Source organism: Balaenoptera borealis (assembly GCF_965194805.1).
Source record: "Balaenoptera borealis genome assembly, contig: HAP1_SCAFFOLD_1434, whole genome shotgun sequence".
NCBI classification, from domain to species: Eukaryota; Metazoa; Chordata; class Mammalia; order Artiodactyla; family Balaenopteridae; genus Balaenoptera; species Balaenoptera borealis.
The window spans coordinates 90,997-113,146 of record NW_028122789.1 but is presented as its reverse complement, the minus strand read 5'-3'; the positions used below and the strand labels follow the sequence as shown (position 1 = coordinate 113,146).

Genomic DNA, 22,150 nt, shown 5'->3' with positions numbered 1-22,150 from the left:
GCCCCTCTTCATCCTTCTACTCATCCTCCTTTGCCCACGTTTCCTCTTGTGGAAGTACTGGCTACCATGAGGGATTCTAGTTTCAGCTCTGCTTCTTCTTGCAGGCCCCTGTTATTGGTATATAAATATTCAACTATTTACATTTTAATTCCTTACCACCTGGTTAGACTTGGTTATGAATTTATACAGTTTAATATAAGAAAAAGAAGTATTTTACAAGCAATGCTGAGAAGCCGATATTAAGAAACAAAATTTGCAGGTGGCTTGAGGCAGAACAGGGCTCACTCTGTGGCTGTCTCGTGTGCGGTCTCACTTTCCTCACCCGCCTCTTCATCAACCCAATATGCAGCCAGAAGCTTCTCTGCTGGGGCTTTGATGACTTCCCTGGGGTAAGAAGAATAATGCCAAGGCTTTTACTTTTGAAAGGAACAATGATAGTTTTCATTATTTCCTCATTTTAGATGAGAATTTTAAATTGTCCCCTACCATTTATGGTACATCCTTATAGAAGTACATCTCATCCTCATCAGAAGACTCCCTGTCGTGTAGCTTTTGTGCCATGTTTTCCTTGCGTGTGGCGTTGAGAGGCCTATACATATCCCTAAGCCAAAGTGGCCGCCTTCTCCCGAAAAAGCCCTCCTGGAACACAGAAAGGGAAATATTAATTCAGCATCTCCCCTGCTTTCTCTGGCCACAGTACTATATCCCCTTCAAATTTACCTGACTCTCACTTTCCCCTGAGCTTCTCTTACGCAGCAGGAATCGAAAAAAGCCCCTTGGAGGAAAACACACACTGTTAGTGTTACATGTCATTTTTCATCTCTCTCACAATGTGTTATCTCTGGTCTTATTAGGACTAAATGGGTACCTCAGTCCATAAGCACAATGAGCAAAATCACCACAGACCCGGGATCTTGAAAATCATTCCATGCACGCTGGCCTTCCAGAAGTTCTCTGTGTCTGTCCAAAATGGCCCCCGCCCCGTGTCTCTGGGGAGACCTTTGCATGTGGCTTAGCATGGAGTATAGGCAGGATTTTCAGCCCCGTTCACCTTTCTTGGCCCTTGGCCAAGTGCCCTCGTGCAGTGAAAACACTGCAGGGCGGCGCTGGGCAGAAACACGTTACTCTCTAGATGCGCTTCACACCAGTCCGCTTCGGACTTAGTCGCACATGCAGCATTTGCTGGGGGTGTGGCTGTGGGGAGAAGGTGCTTTTATTTTCCTGGCTGCTCTATCCTATCCTATAAGTTGAATCACACCAAGTAAACACCTGAACCCAACTAGCAAAGTTATCTATAGCTCTCTGACTTTCATACTGCAGGCTGTCACTGAGGTGTCAGTGAATTGCGCAATCAGTTTCAAGGCCATGACCAGCAGGGAAACACGAAATACTCTTTTTGAATACAAATAGAATAGAAAAAAATCAGAGTGCACAATAAGTTAGTTTCAGAAACTACTTATGCCCATATAGTATGTGTATACTGAATTGTGACATAAAACGGAGCTCACAGCCCAAGCACAGTGTGATCAGTAGAGAAGTCCTCAGTGGAAAGGGACCCTCTTCTTTTTGATAATCACTAGCAGTGTGACCATGGGGCAAGATACTTTCCCTTTCTCTTTCTCCATTTCCTTATTATAAAAGGAAGAGACAAACTACTGTCTAAAGTTTCTCCCGGTTAAAGTTCTATGAGGTTTGGATAAAGGGAATAGAGAGTAGGGGCCTGAATAACAGTAGGGTGAGAAGGGAAGTTTTCTTGCCACTTTACAGAAGGGACTCATATGTGCTACCTTTCGTCAGCTTTGAGTGAGGCCAGCCCCTAAATCCCCAACCATGTGGCCCTCCCTACCCCAGAGCCTCCTAGAAGGCCTCTGGCCTGGCCTGATGCCTAGGAACCAGGCACCAGGCCAGCAGGAACAAGTGCAACCAAAACCTCTCCCCGTCCACCCTCTTTCCTTAAAGGACTAGTGAAAGCAGATGAATCTGTGCCAGTCCTGTTCTAACTCAGCTTGGGCTGGGGAGCTAATTCTGCTGATAAATAAATTAGGGTAAACCATTAGGGTAATTAAACATTCTTCCTGCCTTTGGTGAGGAAATTGAAATAGGTGAGTTCTAAGTTCTCCTCTAGTTGTAAAATTCTCCTTTAAAAGACCAATATTTACCTTCTGCTTCTTTTCTTATCTTCCCCTTTTGCAATTCGATGAGAATAAATCTGTTTTGAAAGAAAACATGATCATGATTATCCATTACAACTATTTCCAAATCCTTATTCATTCCCTTTTACTTTAAGTCTTATCTACCCAGTGAAATGATAACTTTTTTAAGGAAAGGAATTCTACCCTGTTTAATAATCCTTTGCCTCTTCCACAGTACCTAACTTAGGGTCTTGCATGCACCTGGCGATATATTTTATTGACTGTTTTAGATAACGTTCAACAGATCGTTCCTAATAAAAACTCTTAGAAGTAGGAAAAGAAAATAAAAGTATCTAGCCGAAACCTAAGCCTTGTTTTAGAGTCAACAACAAGAGTAGGATGCCCATCATTACTGCTACTATCGATCAATGTGGAGGAGGTCTTAATCGGTACGAAAAGAAAAACGAAGTCTTGGAAAGGAAGAGACAAACACATTTGCATATGAAATGAGGGACCTAAAAAGACCAAAGGAATCAACCGAAATTTTATTGGAAGTAACATGAGTAAGATGGCTACATACAAAATCAAGAGATCAACATATAAGCCTCAATAGCTTTCCCATATAACACAAATAATCACTAAAAAACAGAAGAAACATCCCGTGTACTATATCAATAAAAATGCACAAAGTACCTAGGAATAAACTTAACCAAAAATTTGTAAGACCTAAGTGATGAAAATATTAAAACTTTTCTGAAGGACATTAAGAAGAAGTACTACATGGCATGAGATACCATCCTCCTAGAATGTTGTAAAGAGGTCAATTCTCATCTAATTAACCTACAAATTCAATGCAATCCATTTATATCCAAAATAATTTTTAAATAAAACCTGGCCAGCTGACATTTGGTAGAGAATATGTGTAAGAATAGTTATGAAATGTATGAAAAACAAGGTCAAAGAGTAGGACCTTGCCCTACCAGATATAAAATATGTTATAGAGCAACTGGAATTAAGCAGTGTGATATTGGTACTGGTACAGGACAAGATAACTGGATCACAGAATAGAGTCCAGATGAAGATAGTATATGAGACCAGGGAAGAAAGAATAAACCATTCAGTGAAAGATTTGAAAACAATTAGATCTTCATGTAGGGGGGGGGGGAGTTAGATCCCCTGCCTCAACCACACTAAAAAACAAATACAACAAATTCTAGACAGATTACAAAAGTACTTGAAGAAGATATTAGAGATTACTTTTACGTCATGAGGTGACAAAGGCCTGGCTAACAAAAGCCACCCCACATGAGCCATGAGGAGAGGACAGGCAGATATGGTGGCAGACTGTCAACACACCTCCTACTCTGCACAGCCCTTGCCCCCTTTTCCCCTGGACTGTTTGTCTTCTTCTTGTTGACTTATAAAACTCTTGGGAGTTCCCTGGGGGTCCAGTGGTTAGGGCTTGGCGCTTTCACTGCTGTGGCCCGAGGTTCAATCCCTGGTCAGGGAACTAAGATCCCGCAAGCTGCACAGCATGGCCAAACCCCGCCACCCCCAAACAAACAAACAAACAAAAAACTCTTTATAGTAAAGAAATACTGGTTTTCATTGAATTTCAGTGTTTCGAATCTTTCCAGTGTTTTTGTCTCTAAGGAGACAAGACAAAAGAGTGGAGTAGGGAGCACAAGCTTTGCAGTCGGGTAAAACTGGCTTCTGCTTTTGGTTTGGCCACTGGGGCCTTACATTGATCTCCTTCATCTATGAAGGAGGGATAGTAATATCATCCTCACAGAACTGTGGGCATTAAATCAGACAATATATGGAAAAGTCTTCATCTTACGCTTGGCATGAATCAGTGCTAAGCTGGTGTCACAGACAAGATGGTGGACTATATCAAAGGCTCTGCTTGTGGCATCAGGCTCTGAAGATTATAAAAGATTATAAAAATACTGCTTTTATTTCCTTCTAATACCTTTATGTGGTCTTTTTTCACATTTATGGAAATATGTTTATTTAAGATGAAAAATGGGGATCTGCTATTCTTTAACCCCCAAATAGTTAGGCAGCTAGTCTATCACCATTTATTCATTTTCCCCCACTGATTGGAATATTAAAACCTGACATTTCAGAAGTCTTAAGAACACATGGGTCTATTGCTGGACTCGATGCTACTTCAAATAAATATTCGGTTGCATGATTCCTCACTGTGGAATTGACATAACGCCTCACCTCTCTTCCGTTGAACACCATTAGTGTCTACCATAGGAAGAACACTGCATGGCCCCTGTCCTCGAAGAGCTTATCATATAAGTGGGGAGAGGAAATAACGGTTAGGACTCCTCGCTTTCGCTGCCTAGGGTACAAGTTCAATCCCTACTTGGGGAATTAAGATCCCGCAGGCCAAAACAAAACAAAACAAAACAAAACAACACAAATGCAAGGTTAAACTCTAGAGAAGTTAGAAACAATAAAAAGGGGACTTTACAGAAATTCTAAAAAAGCAAAAGGCCACATGCCACCTGGAGATGTAGAGGGGACAGTCTGGGCAATGGCCAATGACTAGCAAGCTGACCCCATGCTAGTCCCCAGCCTCCTAGGCTCAGAAATCATACTCTTCCTCACCAAGAGACAACTCGCGTCTTCCTGTTGTGGCAGTCTCACTTTATCAATAGCACAGGATTGATCAAAAATCAGAATGCCAAATTATTACTTGACAATGAGAAATACATCTGTTCTACACACAGGGCATCCGTGTCTACACAATCAGAGAATTACCTTCTGTGGAGACAGGCCTCCGTGGCACACTAAAGCACAATCACACAATCGAAGGCTACTTGGTGACAACAGAATTAGAAAAGGAATCAGCCGAATCCAGAATTTAATGGGAAGGCCTGAGGCAGCTGGATCCATCCATCTCCTCAACAGGCACAGCCTGGCTAGCGGGCCTGACTCTTCAGTTCTGCTGCCTAAGGTGCCATCTCTACTCTCGGGCAATGTGAGGATGGGCGCTGCCCATGTTGGTCTCTCCTCACCTTTTCTATGCTTTCACTACTGACCAACCCTCCTGCAGATAGACACATTTCTCTTTAGAAGTTAGTACATCATGTCAGGTTTTATTCAAGTCTGATAGGCCAGGAAGCCACTGGTCCTTACACATCTCTGCTCAGCGCCATGATGTGCTAACCCTGCTGTTTCTCTCTTGGGGGGCTGCCTTTTAAAAAACTGCTTCCCACTTTTGTGAGCTCTGAGGGAAGGGGACTGCTTTGCTATGGCCCCTAAGAAATGGTGACAAACCTCACAGGACTAGGATCAGGAGGGCTGGAGTATGCAGGGAAGGCTTTATGAAGAAAGATATCTGAACTTGAGCTGGCTTTTGAGAGGTTCATAGGACTTCCACAGGCAAAGCAACATCAGGGAATCTTAGATGGGCAAAGGCACAGACAACAGCAGGCACGGACGTGGTGTAACCCGCGTATAGGGAGGAGCTGCTCTGGCTGCAATGGAGGGCTGCCATAGCAAGAGAAAAGGTAAATAAAGCAGGTGGGACTGGTAGGGTAGAATCAAGATTGCCAGCTTATTAAAGTCACTCTTTTAATGTTAGCCACTGCCTGTTGGGAAAAGTAATAAACCATTATGTAACTGAACAGAAGATAAACAGGCTAGCTCCAGGAATAGGCTACTATAAATATGACATGCTTTAGGGTAGCCTGCTGCAGGATTTTACTTGCAGTGTTTTAATGGAACCTACCTACACAATTCCTAATACACTGGAGAAGCAAGCTGCTAAGTAAACCTAAGGATTTGACGAGATCACACTTTGATCTTTTAGGCATGTCCTTTTAGCCCTCCCAGGGTGACTGATAGCTCCATGAGTATGGAGATCGTATGTCTCTCATCACTTCAGCCAACAAGGAAAGAAATAAACAGTAGAATGAGAGTGACTGGTGAGTACATCAAATCAGCATAGTTTTTGAGTTGAAGAAATTTTACTATCATGTCAACTCTGGCCTTCTTATAAACTTAACTTGTCAAAACAGTCCAATGGCTTGTTATCATGGATCCAATTCCAAAGAGATCTCCTGGGAGTGGAGCTCCTTTCAAAATCCTGTGGGGACTTCCCTGGTGGCGCAGTGGTGAAGAATCCGCCTGCCAGTGCAGGGGACACGGGTTCGATCCCTGGTCTGGGAAGGTCCCACATGCTGCGGAGCAACTAAGTCCGTGCGCCACAACTCCTGAGCCCGCGTGCCTAGAGCCCGTACTCCACAACAAGAGAAGCCACCGCAATGAGAAGCCCGCGCACCGCAATGAAGACATAATGTAGCCAAAAGAAAAAAAGAAAAAAAGAAAAAAAACTCCTGGGAATATACTTTTCAGTAAAAGAACAAAGTGTATCTCAGTCCTCATGACTAAAGAGAAGAATCAAGTAGTAGTAGGTGGAAAGGTGGCTTTGATTCTCAGTTTGTGGGTTCTGAATCTGAATGAATTATTGTCCTTACCTCAATGAGACAGAGAAGTGTAACCAAAATCGTCACTACTACAGTTACAGATATTGCCAAGATGAGTTTGTTGTTATAGCCATATCCTGGAACTTCTTTTGTGAGCTAAAAAAATAAATAACAATTTTTTACAAACAAGGAGATAGAAGGGATGAAAGCTAACTATTCTTAAACCTATTCTAAACAATAGCTAACTATTCTTAAACTACTATAAAACCCAATCCTTTCAGGCGAGTAGCTTCTATAAGAACAAGCCAAATTTAATGTTATTAATCTTATCATTAGCATTTTCTTCGACAACTTATTTATCTACAATTTATTTATCTTGCGTTATGTCCTTTTCTCGTCTACCCTAGGAATAGTGGCACACTCTCTCAATGAGTAAAGTGGGAGATCACTGTCTTAGCCAGTGTCATGGCTGAAGATAAGATACAGACTAGGAGCCCGTGGTATTCCTGCTTGGGCACGTCCATGGCATGTCCTAAACTGAGTAAAAGTCCAGGTCCCATGTTTCAGGGGTTCTCCTCACCTCACTTAACTCCTGCTCTTTCTGCTCACTCTGGCCTTCTGTGCTCTCACTGATATAGTTGTCACTTTTCCACTGGCCCGTATCCCATTCCGCTTTGGACACCTTTACTTCCTGCTGCTTGCTGAGAAGCTTCATCAGGAGGCCTGTTCTAGAGATGAGGTTGGCACAGGCCAGCTGCACGTGGGTGTCCGAGCAGTCTATTATCAAAGTCTGGATAACATGAGAAATGAGCCTTCGCACATCATTGTTGGGGATGAGGGACCGTAGCTGCTGGTTTAGCTGAGTTTCAACTTGATCACCCGGGGATGTGAGCCCTGGGAAAGTGAAGCCTGTGGGCTTAGAGGATAATTCAGTGCCCGTGTTGTGGTGCTCCCACTGTGTTTCGTTGGTGTGTTGAACAGGTGGCATACTGTTGTCTGCAGCAACAGCAGAATGTGCAGTGGAGACATCCTTATGGGTAGTGTTTTCAGGGCCGGTTCCTCCGGGAAGAGTAGAGTTTCCTGAAGAAATAACTTCTTCAGAAACATTTTGTGCAGTATTGTTTTCTGAAGTAGTGTTTTCTGTAGAAGGGTCTGAAAGAGAAAATAATTCTGGAAAAGGATTTTCCTGAGAAGTCACTTCTCTTGAAGGTGAAACAGCTTCTCGCGCAGGGGAATTTATGAGACTCCTCACTACAGAGAACGGAGGGCTTGCAAGCATCATTCTATTGAGTGAACTTTTCTTTCTGAACTTTCGACTCCTTTTGCCTTTGGGTTTTCTCTGGACCCGATGAGTCCTAATTTTATGGAAGATGTATTTTTTCCCAGAATGTGAGATTAGTTCAAAATCCTTAATATTTCTAACTCTAGCCTTTGCATCCTCTAAAACAAGTATAGTGTTGGATAAGTCTTTTGATTTGCTTTTAACCTCAGATGGGGATTTTGGAGGGATGGGGGCAGAAGGCCTGACCTTGAAGTACTGTTTCAGGGTAGAGGAGCCTGCTGCCTTGTGTTCTTTGATAAATGAAGACTCCGCATTGGAGGACTTTCCCACCAGCTTCCTGGGCCTCTGCACCATGAGAAGCTGTTTCAGCTTTCCTGGGGATGGCCTCCTGAGCCTTCTTTCTTCGGCAGTGCTCGCCACAGATGGCTGGGCATTCTGTTTCCTCCTGACGCTCTCATCTCCCACTGCTTGGAGGTGCATTTTCTGTAGGCCCCTTGGGCCCTTGAGGACCCTGTTCACTCTCAGCAGCTTTTCCTCGGTACTCTCAGTCTTTGCTGGGCTGTCTTTCTGTGGTTGGGGAGTTTCCAATTTCTTTAGATAGAGGTAGCGTTTAAACATGGCACTTAAAAGGTTGGAACGCGTACGCGTGGCAGGTTTTTCTTCCTTTTTAACCTCATCAAATTTTTCTTGAGTTTCTGCATCTAACACATTTTCCAGAAAATGGAGTTTCCTCAATTTATTTTTATTAGTTGAATTCTTGCGTACAGGTTTAACAGAAGGGCTCCTTGTATTGTTTTTCAAAAGGCCCAGGAGCATATCTCCATCTTGTGTATTTGAAAAAAGAAGTTGAAGGAATGGTAATAATGTTGATTCCACATCTCCTAGATTTCCCTCTGAGATGTAAGGCAGTATGTGACTTCGTGCACTGATAATATCACTTTCATTTTTAAAGTCCAGCTGCTCATTCATGAAGCCTGACAAGCTGACAGCACTTTTATCTGAGGATGCCCTCTCTGGCTCAATAATCAGCTCGGTGCTGTTGTTCTTCTTCCGGGCTTGTAACACCTTCATCAACGATCCTTCTGCATTCCCAAGAGATGTTTCTTCGTCTGTCAAAAAAGAAGAGACTGTTTTTGATCATTGAAGACTGATGGGACAGATTTTTGTCAGTCCACAGCCAAATGAATTAGGAATCAGTCAACGTCTGAGTGCCACTTAGGAGAAAAAGAAGCCCACACTTAAGCCTATGACTGGCAACAACAAAATGTGAAAAAGATATCTCCTGAAAAAGTGGCTATCTACTCAGAAAATTCTGTAGTGTGAAATATAGTAACTATATTCAGGATTACTCCACTGGTTCCCAGGGGCCAGTACTCAAGAAGAGCCAAGGCTGGAAGACAAATACTCCCCTACTCAGCTGGACTCTCCGCAGATCTACTGTGACTCCTCACATTCACATACCCCATCCTGTCCTGCCTCAGAGGCAGAGGAGTGTGAGGCTTCCTCTCTCCACCTCTTCAGTGTGCTTGCGTTCTTGCTACTGTCACAGATGACCACGACAACAACCGCTGCTAACAGGTCGTCATCTGGACATGTCCTTCTCCACCCACCCACCGAGTCCTTTGCTCAGTCCCTGCTTCCATATACCCCAGCCCCTGTAACAGAAGGCTCTATACAGAAAAAAACACTATATCCGCCCTGGCTCTTTGCTAAAATTTGGGCAGGGATCTGGGCTATAAGTTAAGAGATTTGCCAGACTGTATGCCAATGTGGAACGTTCAACAAATCAGTGGAATAATACTTGAGGTCGTAAAATGCAGAAGGGAAAAAGCAACTTCTGTCAGATGGCTACTTTGCTTTCATTTCATTTTCCTTCTAATATTTCCAGCTATACTTGGGGAACCATCCAAAGCTTCTGACTGTGTGAAGGTAATGTGTACCATTGTGTAGCTGGGCTTCTCTTCCAAAAGGATTAAAAGTATTTTTGGTGAGGGTCAAGGAGGAGGGAAGGGTCATGAGAAAGGAGGAGCATGGGCTTGCAGAGAGCCCCAAACTGGGGACAGGAGATCGGGGCACTAGGGTCATAGCACTTACACCTCTGATCTTGTTTTTCCTCACCTGTAAAAGGAGATTAAAAATGCCTTTACTGCCCACTTCTGGGGGAGAAGGGAGTAATATAATTAGTAAAAAAAATTGTTTGGGGGAGTTCCCTGGTGGTCTAGTGGTTAGGACCCGGCACTTTCCCTGCTGTGGCCCGGCTTCAATCCCTGCTTGGGGAACTAAGATCCCACAAGCTGTGTGGCACGGCCAAAAAAAAAATAAAATTGTGTTGAAAAATCAGCAATATTGTCTTTATACAAGTAGCAAAGTGTTATTATTTATGAGGTGCTCTCGATCACTGAAAGAGACCTGTATTCAAGCTACCTGGGCATGATAGCACATTTTGGAAGTCATCAAGTTAGTGCCAATAAATCTAATATACAGAAAAATGGTTGAAAGCCCCTGAGTGTTTTGTGGATAGAAAAGCTTGAGATTCAGAGCAAGTTCAGAGCTGGACAGTCTAAGAATAAACTAGCTCTCCCAGCCATTAGAAGGGCTAGGTAGCAGCTTCTGGTTATGGAACCAGAAACTCTCAGGCTCCAAATAGGACATAAAACAGCATCTCTTGTACTCTGTATAAAATTGCAGAAACAAACAAAATAAACAAAAATATATTTATATCTGTCCTATAAGACAAAGGGTACTTGAGACCTAATGTATATAAAATCAGTTTACAAACTGTGATGCACTATATGAATAAGTTCTCGTTTGCAGAGAGCACAGCATAGGATATGTGGCCATTAATGTTAATTCCCTTCCCCCTTCCAGCCCTTTCTCTTGTTCCTTTATGTATGTGGATCATTTACATTATTAAGCTAACAATGTAACTGAGCTATTATTAGCTTAATAATGTAATCAAGAATCTGATTTTTAGCAAGGGCTAGTTCTGAGAAACTTAGGAAGCTGGAACTCTGAATGAATGAATTAAAATAATGCAATTACATCATTAATTTTAAAATTTATCATTGATTAAAAATAAAATTAAAAAATTAAAAAATTAAATTAAAAATTTATTATCCCGCAATTGAGACTCACCGCAACGTGTGACGTCTGTCAGGCATTCACTGTCACAACGCAGCTTGACTGTCTGACAGACAACCTCAATAGTAGTTTTAAATTGGCAGAGGCAGCAGGCCATACGGCTAGGTAAGATCCTATAAATGGAAACACAGGTAATTAAATTCGTGGTAAAAGAGTTACTTGAGTAGGTAGAAGAGGTAGGCCAAGACCACCACAGACCAGTGCAAAAAGGAGTTCTTGAGGCCTATGGACTGGACAACTGGATAAGGGCTGGTTGGCCAATTGCTGCTCTTGACTGTTGTAAATAAATATAGAGGAGGAGAGAGGTGCCCAACAGAAGGATTAGGATGGCAGTAGGTATGGTATGTCTAGCAAAAAGGGAATAGGGATTAGAATTGGGTGACATTGATCTGTAGTTTAATTCAGAAGTATCTCCTTCCCACCCAAAAGCCTCACTTTGGGTTGAGAGTACACAGGAAGAAGGCAGACTTCTAAGAAGAGTCTGAATAAGACCGCACCTTCTGGAGTCCCTTTCTCAGTTCCTATTTGTGAGTAGTAATATATTACAAATTATTCTAGTAATAAAAAAGCATCATGTGGGCTTCCCTGGTGGCGCAGTGGTTGAGAATCTGCCTGCTAATGCAGGGGACACGGGTTCGAGCCCTGGTCTGGGAAGATCCCACATGCCGCGGAGCAACTGGGCCCGTGAGCCACAACTACTGAGCCTGCGCGTCTGGAGCCTGTGCTCCACAACGGTAGAGGCCACGACAGTGAGAGGCCCGCGCACCGCGATGAAGAGTGGCCCCCGCTTGCCGCAATTAGAGTAAGCCCTTGCACAGAAACGAAGACCCAACACAGCCTAAATAAATAAATAAACTTATTAAAAAAAAAAAAAAGCATCATGTGGTTAAACAATAACAGAGATCGCATTGGCCAAATCTGGACAAAAGGAACATTCCAAAGAATAACATTATCATTATAATAAGGTATAACATAGTTAATTTTAAAAAAAGCACATGAGTTCATAATGATACTCAAAATGAAAAGTGGGGGAGCTCTTCTTTATAGAATAATGTCAGCTAATAAATGCAAAAGGAATGACAGAATTAGGAAAGTGTCATTTTGCAACTATCAATGTAATAATCGATTCAGACAAGGATTATCACTGATGCACAGTTGGGTGAAGAGTTGTTTGAAAGTAGGATCTTCACTGATCCCAAACTCTCACCCCACATATTATTTATCAATTACCAAGGGGAAAAATAACTTTACAATGGAGAGATATGGAAGATACCACCTTAGTCAAGTGATCAAACTTAGCACTGGGCCACCTGAAGTGCTGAAGTATGAAGAATACATCACCTATATAGTATTCTTTCCCAAAATGTTTACTTTGAATCTAATGAGGAAACAGACAAATCCAGATTGTGGGGCAACTTACAAGACAACTGGCTCAGACTCTTCAAAAATGCCAACGTCATAAAAGACCAAAAAAAAAAAAAAAAAGGAGGGAAATATTCTAGATTAAAGGAAACAAAGACACGACATGCAATGCCTAATCTTTAATTGGACCCTGTATCAAAACAAAACAGACTTAAAGAATGTTATTGGCTTCTGGCCAAGATGAAGTAACAAGGTCCAATTTTTTTTTTTTTTTTTGGGCTTTCTCTAGTTGTGGCAAGCGGGGGCCACTCTTCATTGTGGTGCGTGGGCCTCTCACTATCGCGGCCTCTCTTGTTGCGGAGCACAGGCTCCAGATGTGCAAGCTCAGTAGTTGTGGCTCACGGGCCTAGTTGCTCCGCGGCATGTGGGATCTTCCCAGACCAGGGCTCGAACCCGTGTCCCCTGCATTGGCAGGCAGATTCTCAACCACTGCGCCACCAGGGAAGCCCCAACAAGGTCCAATTTAACCTCCCACCTGAAACAATGAAAATATCAGACAGAACATATGAAACAACAGTTTGCAAGAAACTGGACCTCACGCAATAAAGTTCATTGATCCCCAGGAGACGGGAAATAAATGAAGTGATCCCTATAATTGCCCTAACTTACTTCTCTGAGAGAGTTGCCAGGTCATGGTACAGGGAAGAGAAGTCCAGGCAGAGACTGGTGGACTCCCTGACTGAGGAAATGGAGCTGAGAGTCTGGGAAAACCAAGGTAACTAGAGTTCACAAAGCAGAGTATCAGAGAGAAAAGAAGTGCACAGACAAAGAACTCTGGAGATATGCAGAGGGATCTCTTGAGAATTCAACAAAGTATTGGTCAGTACATTTGTGTGAGGAATCCCTTGATGCCAGGAAAAGAACCACATGAAAGGATTAATAATAAGAATAACTGGATATCACACAGGGTTGTAGGAATAGTACCTGTTCCTACAAGTCAGACTGGAAAACCTCATGATACTCAGAAAGGACTTGTCTCAGTAGGTGCAAATAACGAGCTCCAGACTAAAGGCTACTTGGACTCCTACCCAAGGAATCTTAAAAGCTAGACCTAAAAGAATAAAATTGTTCTGAGTAACTTAATTTCACCCAAAACAAAGCCCAAGCATTTTACAGGAATATAAATATATATAGCACACAATAAACTAAAACTCACAATATCTGGGATCATATGAAAAATTGCCAAGCATGCAAAGAAGTAGGAAAATGTGACCCATACTGAGGAGAAAAGGCAATCAATCAAAACTAACCCATCATCTATACAGATGTTAGAATTGGCAGAAAAGAACATTTAAAAAGTTATTATACATGAAGAAAAGTTATTATAACTGTATTTCATATGTTAAAAAACCCAGACTAAACCCTGAAAATGTTAAGTACAGGCATGGAAAATGTAAAACAGACCCAAATTGAGCTTCTAGAGATTAAAAACAATGTCTAAATGAAAAAGACATTGAACGAGGTTAATGGCAGATTAGACACTGCAGAAGAAAGGGTCAGTGAACATTAAGGCATAGTAATAGAAACGATCCAAAATGAAACAAAAAGAGTAACAAAACAAAACAACAACGAAAATGAATAGAGCATCAGTGAGTCGTGCAACAACTTCAAGTGGCCTAATACATGTGTACCTAGAGTCCATGAAGGAGAGGAGAAAAATAAAAATTTGAAGAAATAATAGCCAAAATTTTCCCAAAATGGTAAACACTATAAACTCACAAAGTCAAGAAGATCAATGAACTTTAAGCATAAGAAACATGGACAAAACTACACCAAGGCACAAAAAATAGTCAAATTGCTCAAAACCAGCAATAAAGAGAAAAATTTAAAAGCAGCCAGAGGAAAAAACTATACACTACATACAGAGGAACAAAGATAACAATGACAGCAGAATTCTTGTTGGAAACAATGTAAACGAGAACTCAGTGGAATAACACCTTTAAAGTAGTGAATTGAATTCTATCAAGCTAGAATTCTATACCCAGATCTGTCAAAACAAAAGCAAAATAAAGACTATCTCAGACATACAAAAGCTGAAAGAATTCATTACTAGCAGACTTGCACTATAAGAAATGTTAAAAGAAGTATTTTTAAGCAGAAGCAAAATGACACCAGATTGGAATATGGATCTACACAAAAGATTAAGAATACTGGAATTGGGACTTCCCTGGTGGTTCAGTGGTTAAGAATCTGCCTGCCAATGCAGGGGACACAGGTTCGATCCCTGGTCCAGGAAGATCCCACATGCCGCGGAGCAACTAAGCCCGTACGCCACAGCTACTGAGCCTGCACTCTAGAGCCTGTGTGCCCCAACTACTGAAGCCCACGCACCTAGCGCCCGTGCTCTGCAACGAGAGAAGCCATCCAATGAGAAGCCGGTGCAGCGCAACAAAGAGCAGCACCTGCTCGCCACAACTAGAGAAAGCCCACGCGAAGCAACAAAGACCCAACGCAGCAAAAAAATAAATTAAAAAAAAAAAACTTAAAAAAAATTTTTAAAGGATTTTAGTCATTCGATATATGTCTCTGACCACAATGGAATTAAATTAGAAATTAACAAATCCGAAAAATCTCCAGATCTTTGGAAACTAAACAACACACTTCTGAGTAACTTTGTGGTCAAAGAAGAAATCAAAAGGGAAATCAGAAACTATTTTGAACTCACTGAAACTGAAAACATAATATGTCAACATATGGGATATTGCTAACGCTGTACTCAGCTTCCTCAACTTCCACCTTAAACTGGAAAAACGAGAGCAAATTAATCACAGAGAAGAAAGAACACAATAAAGATCAAAGTAGAAATAAATAAAATGCAAAACAGAAAAATACTATAGATATTAAAAGGATAATAAGAGAATATTATAGAATGCTTTATACCAATAAATTCAAGATGAAATGGACAAATTCCTTGAAAGACATGCGCTACTAAAGTTTATTCAAGAATAAAGATACTAAAGAAATTGGATGTGCAGTTTAAAACCTTCCAACAAAGAGAGCTTCAAGTCCAGGTGGCTTAACTGAGAAATTCTACCGAACACTTAAGGAATAAAATAATGCCAATTCTACACAAACTCTACCAGAAAGTTGAAGAGAAGGGAATACCTCCCAACCTATTTATAAGGCCAACTTTCACCGTATCAAGATTACACAATGACATTACAAGAAAACTATAGACCAAAATCTCTCATGAACACAGAGGCAAAAACTCTTAACAAAATTTTAGCATATCAAATCCAATAATATATAAAAAGATGATACATCATGACCAAGTGGGGTTTATCTCAAGAAGGAAAGGTTGGTTTAATATTTGAAAATCAATTTACCCAACTTAGTACACTAAAAAAGAAAAATCAGGACGTCTCTGGTGGGGCAGGGGTTAAGAATCTACCTGCCAGTGCAGGGGACATGGGTTTGAGCCCTGGTCGGGGAAGATCCCACATGTCACGGAGCAACTAAGCCCGTGCACCACAACTACTGAGCCTACGCTCTAGAGCCCGTGAGCCACAACTACTGAGCCCATGTGCCACAATTAGTGAAGCCCGTGCACCTAGAGCCCGTGCTCTGCAACAAGAGAAGCCACCACAAGGAGAAGCCTGCATACTGCAACGAAGAGTAGTCCCTGCTCGCCACAGCTAGAGAAAGGCTGCGTGCAGCAATGAAGACCCAATGCAGCCAAAAATAAATAAACAAATTAAGAAAAGAAAAGAAGAGAAAAATCGCATAATCATTGCAATAGATGCTGGAAAAGAATGAAAAAAATCTAACATCCATTCCTGATTAAAGAAAAAAACAGCCCTCAGTAGACTAGGAATGGAAGGAGACTTCCTCAACTTGATAAATGACTTCGACAAAAAACCTAACATCATATTTAATGGTGAAGGACAAAGTACTTTCTCTCCAGGATCAGGACAAAGGCAAGGATGTCTGCTCTCATTACTTCTGTTTCACATTGCACTGAAGGTTCTAGCCAGTGCAATAGGGCAACGAAAAGAAAAGAGATATTCAGAATGGAAAGGAAGAAGTAAAACTATCTTTATTTGCAGATAACATGATTATGTAGAAAACCTGATAGAATCTACAAAAATGCTACTGGAACTAACAAATGAGTTTGTCAAGTTTGCAGGGTACAAGATCAACATACAAAAAGATTAATTTATCTCAACAAACAAGCAGAGATCAAAGTTTTAAAATACTACTTATAACAGAATCAAACATATAAAATACTTAGAATAAATCTGACAAAAGATGTAAAAGACTTGCACACGGAAAAGTGTAAAATATTGCTGGGGGGAAATTAAGGAAGACCTAAATAACTGGAGAGATATAATGTATTCATGGATCAGAAGATTCAAGATTGCTAAGACATCAATTCTCCCCAAATTGATTTATAGATCAAAATCCCAGTAGGCTTTTCTATAGAAATTGACAAGCTAATTCTAAAATTCATATGGAAATAAAATTTAGAATAACTAAAACAACTTTGAAAAAGAACAAAGTTGAAGAACTAACAGTAACTGATTTCAAGGCTTATGAAGCTACACTTTCAAGACATTGTGATAGTAGTGTAAAGATAGACAGAAAGATCAAGGGAACAGAATAGAAAGTTCAGAAGTAGAGAGATGTGGATAACTGACTTTCGGGTTCAAAGGCATTTAAGTGGAGAAACGATCGTCTTTTCAACAAGTGATGCTGGAACAATTGAATATCCAGGTGCAAAAAAAAAAAAAAAAAAATGAACTTCCATCCAAACCATGTACAGAAATGAAGTCAAATTGGTTTAGAGATCTAAATGTAAAACATAGAACTAAAAAACATAAAACTATAAAACTTCTAGAACAAAACAGGTGAAAAATTTTATGACCTTGAGTTAGGCAAGATTTCTTAGATACAACACCAAAAGCATAATCCATAAAAGAAAAAAATAGATAAATCAGACACCATCAAAATTAAGAATTTCTGCCCTGCAAAAGACACTCCTGAGAGAATGAAAAGATGAGTCACAGAATGGGAGAAAATACTTAGCAACTTACATATTGGATAAAGGACTAATTTCCAGAATATATAAAGAACTCTCAAAATTCCAGAAAAGTACAGATAAAAGATTCAGAGATACAGATGCAAAATAAGCATATGAAAAGCTGTTTCACATGATTAATCATTAGGGATGCTACAGTGAGATACAACTACACACCTATTAAACTATCTAAAATTAAAAATACTGAGCATAGCAAGTGTTGGCCGCAACGTGAAGAAAATGCAACTCTCAAACGCTGCTGGTAGAGATGTAAAATGATCAAACCACTATGGAAAATAGGTATTTTTTAAAAACGTAGACATACACTTACCAATGATCCAGCCATTCTACTTGCAGGTATTTACCCAAGGGAAATGGAAGCATACATCCATACAAAGACTTGTACACAAATATTCATAGCAACTTTATCTGTAGTAGACAAAGACTGAAACAACTCAAATGCCCATCAATGGTGAATAGATCAATTGTGGTACATCCATATAATGGAATACTATTCAGCAATAAAGAGAAATGAATTACTGATATATACAACAATATGGATGAAGATTAAAATAATCATGCTGAGTTAGAGGCCAGTTAGAAAAAAGTATACACTGTATGATTCCATTTACATAAAATTCTAGAAAATGCAAACAGAAAGCAGATCAATGGTTGCTTGGTGATTGGGAAGGGCAAGGAACGATGGGAAGGAAGAATTACAAAGAGACATTAAGAAACTTTCTGAGGTGATGGACATTTTGATTTTGATGATGTCTTCGTGGTGTGTATGTATGTGTGTGTGTGAACACAGATTACTGTATGTCAATTATACCTCAAAAAGCTGTTAAAAGAAATGATATTATATGAGAGAGACAATTGGGGAAATTTGAATAGCAACTCTTTATTAGGTAATATTATTGTGTAGGAATTTAATTTCTTCAATACTGTGTGTTAACAGTATTGTAGTTACATAGGGAAATAATTTTTAATATCCAGAGAGGAGGGCATCTAGCTGACAAGAGAGGGATCGCAATTGCGGCAGATGCTGTGGAAGGCTGAGGAAGATGAGGCTAGAGCAGTGACCAACAGATGTGACGGCGTGGTGAAGACAGTCATTTGTCAGCTGACCTGACAAAGACGGTTGGAACAGACTGCTAAACGCAGGGCCCTTTCCGCCTACTAATCTCATGCAATCCCCTCAGCTAGCCTTGGCATAACAGAAAGTTTCTATTAGCTTGCCATATTGGAGGGGGGATGGCACAATTTAAGGTGCAGTTAGTTGTGTAATAAACTGTCACAATACGGTCCTAAAGAAATAGTTTTTTAAACTGCAAGAAAATGAAACTTGACCCTTCCCTCACAACATATATGAAAGTTAACTCAAAATGAATCATAGACCTAAATGTAACTATACAACTTCTGGAAGAAAACATAGGAGAAAACCTTTGTGATTTTGGGTCAGACAATGGGGTCTCACACAAAGATTTCTTAGATAAGACACAAAAAAGCACAAACCATCTAAGAAAAACTGCTAAGGGACTTCCCTGGTGGTTAAGACTCCGAGTTCCCAATGCAGGGGGCCTGGGTTCGATCCCTGGTCAGGGAACTAGATCCCGCATGCATGCCGCAACTAAGAGTTCGCATGCCACAACTAAGAAGCCCATGAGCCGCAACTAAGGAGCCCATCTGCCGCAACTAAGACCCAGCACAACCAAATAAATTAAATAAATATGAAAACAAATTGCTAAATTAGAGTTCATCAAAAATTTAAAACATCTAGTCTTCAGAGACACTTTAATACAATGAAGATAAGTCACAATCTGGGAGAAGATATTTACTAAACACATATCTAGGAGAAAGGACTTTTTCCATTGCTTTTCATATAAAGCACTCTTAAAACTCAATATAAATATCCAATTAAAAAACGGATTTGAACAGACACTTCATTTAAAAAGATATTTGCACATGAATAGACACTCAACATCATCAGCTATTACAGAAATGCAAAATGTGGCAAAAACCACGAGATGCAACTACACACCTACTAGAAAGGTTAGACGTTTTTAGAAAACAAATATAAGGATCAGTTGAAGATGTGGAGCAACTGCAACTCTCATAGACTGCTAGTGGGAAAGCAAAATGGCACAGGCACTTTAGAAAACAGTTTAGCAGTTTCTTAAAAAGTTAAATATGCACTTAGCATATGATGAAGCAATCCCACCCTTAGGTATTTCACCCCAAAGAAATGAAAACATATGCTTGCACAAAACATATGTTCACACACACATGTGAGTGTTTTCAGAGGCTTTGTTCATAATAGCCAAAAAAAACTAGAAACAACTCAAATGTTCATCAAATGATGAATGCGTAAACAAACTGTGTATCCACACAACTAGAATACTACTCAGCAATAAAAAGGAATGAACTACTGACAGGTGCAACAAAACAGATGACTCTCCAAAGAGACTGGCTAAGTGAAAGAAGCCAAAAACAAAAGGCTACATACCACATGATTTCATTTATAAGATATTCTGGAAAAGGCAACATTATACGGACAAAAATCAGATTGGTGGTTGCCAGGGGCTGGTAGCGGGAGGAGGATGGATTGACTACAAAGGGACATGAGGGGTCTTTTGGGAGTGCAGAAGTTTTCTTTACCTCAAATGTGGTGGTGGCTACAGAACTATACGTTTGTCAAAACACATCACACTGTATATTTAAAAATAGTGAATTTTGTTAAGTGAAAATTATACATAAATAAACCTGACTTAAGAAAATAATACAACAAACCTAAAAAAACAATTGAGTGAAAACAAATGTAAGAAAAATCAACTTACAGTTTTTCCAATTCAAGGGTCATCATGAGGATGCTTTCAATTGTTGTAAGTGCCACTTGTGTTGTTCCCATGTCTCTGAAGGAGAAGCCCAAACATGCATGATATAAAACCCAAAGACAAAAATTCTAAACTTAAAAAGATACTTAACATGTGATTACTTCAATTCTGGCTTCTTACTTGCCATACATGATAATTCCAAAGAGCTCTTATTGAAGAAATTTAAATTTGCATCATCAAATTAATGGCCTTGGTGCTGAACGGTACAATCATTTTTTATTATCCTAACTTCTCATTTTCAATTGCATCTACCTCTTTTGATCACTCTCTTTAAAAAAAAATAATGTACCCCTTATTCCTTTTTGCTTTCTGGGATAAATAATATTCCTACATGCATCTACATGTTCCATATCTATATGTGTTCTTCAACACTGTTCTCATTCTCTGCTGGCTGTCTTACCCATGTATATTCTTTCTTAATCGTTTTCTTTGCCAATAACTTTTATTTTCAATAACCCAGTTAAAATCTAAATTATGACTTTTTAGCCAAAGTACTCAATCTTTGACGAAAGTAAAAAAGAGCAGAAATTATCTCATGAGCCATGAAACTGTTGCAATACTTACAAATATTTTAATGCTGGCAATTTAAAAAGATAAGAATCTTCAACTGTTGTCAAAGGATTATGATTGAGAATTCTGAAAAATGGAATGGAATTTAAATTATCTGCATTTTCGATTACTTCCATGAAAGCTTATATTCATTTTTTTTTTTGGTACGGAACGTGAAGGTTTAAAAAAAAAATCATTTTCTGTCTTTACCCATAAATCACCCTTAGCATCTGTAAAACACTCTTTCATTGGGAACTACCCAGGTCTCTAGATGATAAAGTGGAGAAGAGAAACAAACAAACAAACAAACAAACAAATAGAAAAAAAAGTGGCTAGTAAAGACAAAATATGCCAAAGAACTTTTCAGGTTAAAAACCCTAGAAGTGACTATGCTGGTAGGAAGCCCTTGCTCTGTAAAAAAGTACTATTTCTAGTATCCTCCATAATTCAAGGTGTTTTTCTTTCATCTCTACAAATTTTTTAACATTTCATGATTTAAACTACCCAGTGAAAGACAAAAATAGGGCTAATTCCTTGGTTCTGGAGCCAAAGAAGAAGAGATAAATCCAAGAGGAACTGGTGAAAGCCATACTCCCATCACATAGTCCCATGCGTATTCCTGTATCATAGCCTTTGTTACTGTGTATGTAATCACCTGTTTACTTGTCAGTCTCCTAGATTGCCAGCAACTTGAGAGCAGGGACCACACTTTATTGTCATTATTATTCCTGTGCCTGACACAGTGCCTAATATTTACTAGGTATTTAATAAATGTTTGCTGAATAAATAAATAACATTTTGTTTATATATCAATAAAATAAACAAATTAATTTTGGGGAACAAAATTTTATTCCAAAATGCTGGAATAGATTTTCTTCTTAGTTCTTTCTTTCTTTTTCCTTAGTTCCTTAAAACAAATAAGGGGGGGGGGGGGAAAAACCCAAAAGAAACAGGAAGAAAGAAAAGAATATCTGACTTTAGGTTAACTCTACTCAAGAATTATTAACGTATTTTTGCGAATATTGTAAAATAATTATCAAAACTAATATCTTTTGGGTTGCCACGCATCTGTGATCAGCATTTAACATTTAATCCTCACAGTAACCTTATGTGATAGATATATTACCCCATTGTACAAATGAGGAAACTGAGGCACAGAGAAGTTATATAACTTGTCCTAAGTCATCAAGCTAGTAAGAAGCAGAGCTGGAATTTGAACTCAGTTCTGACTCTAAAGCCTGTGTTTAACCTGAATGAAAAAAAAAGTG

General features: G+C 39.8%; 1 protein-coding gene and 1 long non-coding RNA gene across 2 annotated transcripts in view; both read right to left on the bottom strand.

The window, feature by feature from the left end:
• Positions 1 to 169: 169 nt before the first annotated feature.
• LOC309622051 lies at positions 170 to 7,158 on the bottom strand. The gene is made up of 4 exons (XR_014240457.1): positions 6,629 to 7,158; positions 721 to 2,209; positions 487 to 639; positions 170 to 384 (listed from the first exon to the last, which is right to left on the bottom strand). It is a non-coding gene; the product is annotated as an uncharacterized lncRNA (long non-coding RNA).
• A 5-nt stretch (positions 7,159 to 7,163) lies between these two features.
• The window catches only part of LOC309622052 (leucine-rich repeat-containing protein 37A3-like), a gene marked incomplete at both ends in the record, with an annotated part of 36,819 nt that continues 21,832 nt past the window's right edge, over positions 7,164 to 22,150 (bottom strand). The window contains 4 exons of the mRNA XM_082409249.1: positions 7,164 to 8,968; positions 10,995 to 11,113; positions 20,277 to 20,351; positions 20,898 to 20,969. Coding sequence (XP_082265375.1) covers positions 7,164 to 8,968; positions 10,995 to 11,113; positions 20,277 to 20,351; positions 20,898 to 20,969 — 2,071 coding nt within the window. The remainder of the gene's footprint in view (positions 8,969 to 10,994; positions 11,114 to 20,276; positions 20,352 to 20,897; positions 20,970 to 22,150) is intronic.